The 8,205-nt window shown below is 27.3% G+C and overlaps 1 protein-coding gene across 1 annotated transcript; it reads left to right on the top strand.

The window, feature by feature from the left end:
• Window positions 1-6,956: 6,956 nt before the first annotated feature.
• On the top strand, window positions 6,957-7,511 carry LOC130805622 (uncharacterized). The gene has a single exon (XM_057670405.1). The coding sequence runs from the start codon at window positions 6,957-6,959 to the stop codon at window positions 7,509-7,511; it is 555 nt and encodes a 184-aa protein (XP_057526388.1).
• The last annotated feature ends 694 nt before the right edge of the window (window positions 7,512-8,205 follow it).

Below are 8,205 nucleotides of genomic sequence, written 5' to 3' on the forward strand. Positions count from 1 at the left end.
GGGCGATAAAATCCAACTCCCCCCGTCCTAACTTGATGTTCAACCGCAATACTACAAATTTTAATACGCCTTCAATAAATTTGATGATTCAATGCTTCCATACATCTAAGAACGATCTTTTGTCATCCTAATTAGTGTGATTAATTAATTCAAAACAAAATTAATACACAACTTTTAACATATATACTTAACGAACTCTTATTAACCACAAAATTAAGTAATACTCATTCATTTAACCCTAATTTACAATACTAATAATAAACCATCATATTTTATAAATTGTTCAAAAAATATGCATATTCTAATAAGAAGATTTTTTTAACCCAAATAATAATAAATTTAACCATAAACAACCCTAATTAAACCTAATTCACAAACTATAACAAAATTATGATAAATATAAAACTTAAAAACCACAACTACATACACATAAGAAATTACTTAAAAATATAACAAAACATGAAATGTATGATAATTTTAAAACTTAAAAACAACAACTACATACACATTGATAAATTATGATAAATTTAAACCTAATTTACATAATCAAAATGAAAATTATACCTCGAATTTTCGTGGGTTTTGGGTTGTGTATAACCTATACAATGAAAAAAAAGTTAGTATAAAAAAAACTAAGCCGTAAAACGTACACAATTAATGAAGCTTGAACAATAATGGGTTTGAGAACTAAGCTTTTAAAAATTATACCTCGAAGAAGAGCAATAACTAAGCCCAAATTTCATGGGTTTTCGTGGGTTTAAGAAGAGCAACAACAATGTACGTACAGTCGGCAGTTTAAAGCATTAGGTGATGAAGAAGAGCAAGAATGATGAAGAAGAGCAAGAACAAAGATTATGAAGAAGAGGGATTGAAGGGAAGAAACAGTCGTGGGTTTTTTGAAGAGGGTTTTGAAAGAGAATGAAACAGTCGTGTTTTTGAACAATGAAACAACAGAATGAACTGCATGTTCTGCATTATAATGTTAAAAGGCGGGTTTTTGAAGAGGTTATATGCTGCGGGCAAAGAAAAAATCGTAACATTTGATGAATTTTTTTATTTTTTATATGCTGCGGGCAAAGAAAAAACCGCATCATTTGATGATGCACAAGGTTATATGCTGCGGGCGACTGGAAAACCACAACATTTGTTGAATTTTTTTTATTCTAATTCTTTTTCATTGAAAACCGCAGCAAATGATTACCAGCAGATATGTTTTTTTTCCACTAGTGCTCCCTCGAGTCACTTGATTTTGAGGTTTGTGAAATCAAGGTGTCCCTACTCAAATTGCATGATAAAGTGTCCAAACTTACCTCTATGCTAGACACTTTCATGAAAGATATGAAGGGCATGGTAGTTGAGGAAGTGACTATTGAAGAGGATGTTGAAGAGGAGCCTAGTGAAAAAGAGAAGAATGCGTCAAAAGAAGGAGAGGCTGCTCAGTAGAGCAAAGAGGCTTGTTCATGTCGTTTCATGTTGTATATTCATGTTTATTGTTGATTATTGATGTTCATATTTATTGCTTGTTGATAATTATGATATACTTTAATTTTTATAATATGACAATGTGATATGATGTTACAATTTAATATTGATAATTGTATCTTTGCATGTAATAAGATTGGATGTTTGTTTACTTGTGATTTTGGATGATGGTTTATTATCTTAATGATTTATTATCTATGAATGTAATTTTATTGGTTATATTATAGCATGTTTACTATTGTGATTTGAAACAGTTTTCAAAGTATTAAAAAATTTCTACTTAATTATAACTTAATGTGATTTATAAAATATCTAAGTGATTGTTCTTATCATGTTTTTCAATTCATGTTCACTTACTAACATGATTTAGGAAAATATGGTTTTGACATTCATTAAGGGGGAGATTAAAGACTCCATACCTTTTAAGTGATGATAATTCAAAACACATATTAAATTAAACAATAACTTAAGTAATGATTAATTGATAAATTAATTAAGTCCGAAGTATATTGAGTTAAGTTTAAATTAAAATGACTTAAGATAATTGTTTTTAGATCAGGTTGTAATTATATTTGAATTTGAATTTGAGTTTAGAAAGAACGTGTGTTAAACACGTTTAAATATTATATACTACACGTTTTATGCTTAATGTTGAATGTGTTATTACACGTTTTATGTTTATATATTTAAATTAATAAGTTGCTTGAAAATCAAGGTTTGCTAATTAAGGTTTTCCTATAAATAAGAAGACATTTTGAATCTTAACTAAAAATAGGAAAAGTATTTAAATTAATCTAAAATATAGGAATTTAATTTGGAATATATTTACACGTTAATATTTATTTGAATTATGCCTTGTGTAAGTATTAACGTGGCAGCACATTAAAAGGTCAAATAGCTAAAAATAGAAATCAATTACATGCTTAAAAAATATTCAGTGGAGCGTCAGTTTGAATTAAGGCTCAAAGTTTTGAAGACTGGCCCAAATTGATCAGATAAGCTATATTGACGGATGAAGCTTCGTTAGCTTGCAAGATTATGTTGAGGCGTGGTATATATATATATATATATATATATATATATATATATATATATATATATATATATATATATATATATATATATATATATATATATATATATATATATATATATATATATATATATATATATATATATATATATATATATATATATATATGTATATATATATATATATGTATATATATATATATATGTATATATATATATATATATATATATATATATATATATATATATATATATATATATATATATATATATATATACTATTATTTTGCATATATTCATATGGAACTTGGCATGTTAAATGATGTTTCATGAACAAAGAGGGAGTATTTCATTTTACTTACATGATATAACTATGATTGCATATACGTATGTTTGTACATGTTTTTGAGGGTTGAAAATTAAATTCAATTTCTTACAAATATTTGACACACACACACACACACACACATATATGTATATATATATATATATATATATATATATATATATATATATATATATATATATATATATATATATATATATATATATATATATATATATATATATATATATATATATATATATATATATATATATATATATATATATATATGTGTGTGTATATATATATATATATGTGTATATATATATATATATATATATATATATATATATATATATACATATATATATATATATACATATATATATATATATATATGTATATATATATATATATGTATATATATATATATGTATATATATATATATATATATATATATATATATATATATATATATATGTATATATATATATATATATGTATATATATATATATATATGTATATATATATATATATGTATATATATATATATATATGTATATATATATATATATATGTATATATATATATATATATGTATATATATATATATATATATGTATATATATATATATATATATATATATATATATATATATATATATATATATATATATATATATATATATGAGACATTATTCAAGAATTAAGTTTACAACAACTACAACAACAACAATACTTCTTATAATTTTCTCTTTCCTTGAATTAACATCTAAGATTCATAAAGTGTTGTAAAAACTTAGTTTATTTAACTCTTACATTTGTAATAGGATTTAAAGTTAGTTAGAACTTTCATTGTTAAATACGCCTCGCCCTTGAATATATACTTTGTAAAGTATTCAATTTGTAATCTCTATTGTGACATTGGGATTTATACTTTTATTAAGGAAAGTTGTAAGATGTTTTTCAAGGTGAAGAACATGGTGAGAGAAGATAGAGAGTAGGCTATTTGTAGCTGAACCTTGTTAACAATTCCCTAGTTCTGGTTTAAGTTTATTTTCACGTATATTTTATAGATTTATCATTTGACCTAAAATTGTTTCAGAAAATAGTTTTGAAAGGTCTCTCAAGCTCTTGAGCTTACCTTCCAGAAAAGTTTTTTAAACGAGCATACTCTCTATTCACCCCCAACCTAGAGATTATTCGATCTACTATCAATATTCAATAGGTATATGCTTGAAATTACGTGCTAAGTTGCGTTTTTTAGCCTTTTAGCTTTTATGGCACTAGCACCGTTTAAGTAGTTCAAACATGATATTTTATGCATGAAACTTGATTCACAACACTAATTGACATATATTATTGTTTTTAAATGGTTAGAATTAAAAAAACAGGCATATGCTTTAAATTACGTGCCAAGTTGCGTTTTTAAGGTTTTAAAGCTTTTATGGCACCAACACCCTTTAACTAGTAAACACTACACTTGTTTGGCATGAAACTTGGCACAAAACACTTATTAGTGTATATTATTATTTTGAAATGGTTAGAAATGAAAAACTAGTCATAAGCTTGAAATTACGTGCTAAGTTGCGTTTTTTAACCTTTTAAAAATTTTTTGGCACTTACTCGCTTTAAGTAGTTAAAACTTGATTTGTTTGTCATGAAACTTAACACACAACACTAATTAGTATATGTTGTTATGAAATCGCTTGACATGAAAAAAATAGTATATGCTTAAAATTACGTTCTAAATTACGTTTTTTTAGCCTTTTAAGCTTTCTTGGCACTTACTCGCTTTAAGTAGTTCAAACTTGATTTATTTGGCATGAAGCTTGGCACACAACACGAATTAGATTATTGTTTTGTAATGATTACAATTTAAAAAATAGGCATAGTCTTTAAATTACGTGCCAAGTTGCGTTTTTAAGCTTTTTAACTTTTCTAGCACTTACTCGCTTTAAGTATAGTTCAAGCTTGATTTTTTTGACATCAAACTTGGCATACAATACTAATTAGTATTTTGAAATTGTTAGAATCGAAACAACTAGTAATATGCTTGAAATTACATGATAAGTTGCGTTTTTACCCTTTTAAAGCTTTTTGGCACTTACTCACTTTAAGTAGTTCAAACTTGATTTGTTTGGCATGAAACATGGCACACAAAACTAATTAGCATATATTATTCTTTTGAAATGTTTATAATTGAAAAAGATATATGCATATGCTTGAGTTTACGTGCCAAGTTACGTTTTTATTGTTTTTTTTTTTAAGCTTTTATGGCACTAACACACTTTAACTAGTTCAACCTTTATTTGTTTGGCATGAAACTTGGCAAACAATACTTATTAGTGTATATTATTGTTTTGAAATGGTTAGAACAATACTTATGGCACTAAATTGCATTTTTTAGCCTTTTTAAGCTTTTTTGGCACTTACTCAATTTATGTAGTTCAAACTTAATTTGTTTGGCATAAAACTTGGCATACAACATTAATTAGTATATATCATTGTTTTGAAATGGTTAGAATTGAGAAAAATAGTCTTATGCTTGAAATTACGTGTTAAGTTGCCTTTTTTTAGCCTTTTTAAGCTTTTTTGGCATTTACTCGTTTTAAGTAGTTTAAAATTGATTTGTTTGGCATGAAACTTGACTAATCAGTATATATTATAGTTTCGAAATGGTTAAAATTGAAAAAAATAGACAAATGCTTTAAATTACTTGCTAAGTTGCGTTTTTAAAGCCTTTTTTAGCTTTTTTGGCACTTACTCGCTTTAAGCTTTAAGTAGTTAAAAATTATTTTTTTTGGCATGAAACCTGGGAAACAAAACTTATTAATGTATATTATTCTCTTAAAATGGTTAGAATTGAAAAAATAGTCATATGTTTCAAATTACGTGCAAAGTTGCGTTTTATAGTCTTTTTAAGCTGTTTTGGCACTTACTCACTTTAAATAGTTCAAACTTGATTTGTTTTGCATAAAACTTGGCACACAACATTAATTTGTGTATATCATTGTTTTGAAATGGTTAGAATTGAAAAAAAAATAGTCATATGCTTAAAATTACATGCTAAGTTGGTTTTTTTAGCAAGCATTTTTGGCACTTACTCGTTTTAAGTAGTTCAAACTTGATTTGTTTTGCATGAAACTTGACTAATCAGTATACTCCCTCTAATTCACAACTATTGTCCCATTTGTTTGGGCACAAATATTAAGAAATTAAAAGGACCACCTAAAATGGTGGGTCACATGTGCAAGTAAGAGACATTATCAAAAGCAATTAAATTGTAATTCTTCCCTCCATTTCCATTAAACCCAAAGGAAGATTACAATTTTGGAGGGAAACTTACCTCCATTACAATTCATCAAATTTAATAAATTAGAAACATAAAATTAAATTAAAAAAGATGAATTACAATTAAATTACATAATTCTAATTGTCACAAAATAAAAATGCTTCACTTCTTCCTTGAATTCTTTAACAATTCTTTTACGGCTTTCGACAATGTAGAACCGTCTCGAGCCATGTGCTTACGGATTTCGTTCGTAGACTTCAGATCAATATGAATATCAAAAACATTGCATGAAACTAACAGATTAGACATTTGAGGTCAGAATGTTTTGGAGGGAACTAAAAATGTTTTGGAGGAAACCAAAAAATGTCCAAAATTCAGATTTTGGTAGAAACACCAAATTTTCAAAAGTAGCGCCACTTTTCCACGCAAAAAAGCCATGAAAATTCCTTATAAAAAACGATTTTAGAGAGCATTAATGAACACACCAACCAACTTCAATACAACAATTATTAATGGCAAAAACAAAAGACTTAGGCAACTTCAACAGAAAAAAAAAATTATGCATGAATTGTTAACACCGTTAAACAAAAAAGGCAAACCAGTACAAGGAAAAATTAATGAGCTAGCAAATGAATAAAATGTCAATAGAAAGACAATCACTAGGATTTGGGCATCAATTAAACAACAACAAGTTGGGACAGTCATTAATGTGAACAGCAAGAAGAAGGTGACATATAATAGCAGAATTGAGTTTGATGAACCAAAATTCAAAGCATTGGAAAAAACAAAGAAGACAACATAGTTGGCAGTTGCAAAGGAAATGGGGGTAAGTCAATCCACAGTTTTCAGATGGAAAAAGAAGAAGCTGATCAGAAAACATACCAATGCCATCAAACCACACTTAAGTGACAACAACAAAGTTGACAGGTTAATTTATTCACCTAGTTGTACATTAAATTCAATGACAAACACATTTAAGTTCACAGACATGTCAAACATAGTCCAAATTGACGAGAAATTTTTTTATATTACAAAAGAACAACAGACTTATTACTTGTCACCTGGGGAAATTGAACCACATAGAGAGATTCAGTCTAAGAGATTTATCCCAAATATCATATTCATGTGTGCAATAGCTCAACATATATTTGGAACTAATGGTGAAGTTATTTTTGATGAAAAGATAAGAATCTTTCCTTTTACATCACAGGTTCCAGCTCAAAGAAAATCAAAGAACAAGGAGAACGGAGTGTTGGAAACCAAACCAATACAATCCATCACTAAACAACACATTAGGGCAATGCTTATTGATAACATCTTACCAACAATAAGAGAGAAGGGGCCAACACACAAGAGCAAGACCATATTCATCTAACAGGACAATGCAAAACCACGTATCACAGACACAGATAGTGAGTTTAGGAATACTGCAACATTAGGTGGTTTTGATTTTAATCTTGTTCAACAACCACCTAATTCATCGGACATGAATGTATTAGACTTAGTTTTTTTTTTAGATCAATACAAGCATTGCAACATCAAAAAGCAGCTTACAATCTTATACAATTAGTAAAGGCTGTTGAAGCCTCATTTGAATGTCTTGAACCCATAATTTTGAGGTTTGTTTGGATTACTTTGCAAGCATGTAAGATAGAGGTTATGAAGAAAAAAGGGGGCATAGACTACCACATTCCACGTATGAGGAAAACAAAACTTGCAAGAGAGGATAGACTCCTAATGTATTTGACTATCAATGAAGAACTAATTTATGAACATTGAAATATTTACACTCAAGGGTGGAAACCATTATGTTAGAAACAACCATAGACTATCTAGGACTCAATTACGAGTAGGTAATCCAACAATCTTTATTTCAACAAGTGCCCAACAACATTCAAGCAACCAACATAAAAAACAACCCAACATCAACCAACAAAACAAAGGACAACCTAGCATCAATAAACAGTCCAGCTAACATCAACCTAGCATCAAACAACAATCTAGTTTTTGGGGGTATAAACACACTTTTGGGATACACAGAAAAATTGTGTTTAGTTTCAAACATCTTG

The sequence above is a fragment of the Amaranthus tricolor genome, chromosome 2 (genome assembly GCF_026212465.1).
Source record: "Amaranthus tricolor cultivar Red isolate AtriRed21 chromosome 2, ASM2621246v1, whole genome shotgun sequence".
Classification (NCBI taxonomy): Eukaryota; Viridiplantae; Streptophyta; class Magnoliopsida; order Caryophyllales; family Amaranthaceae; genus Amaranthus; species Amaranthus tricolor.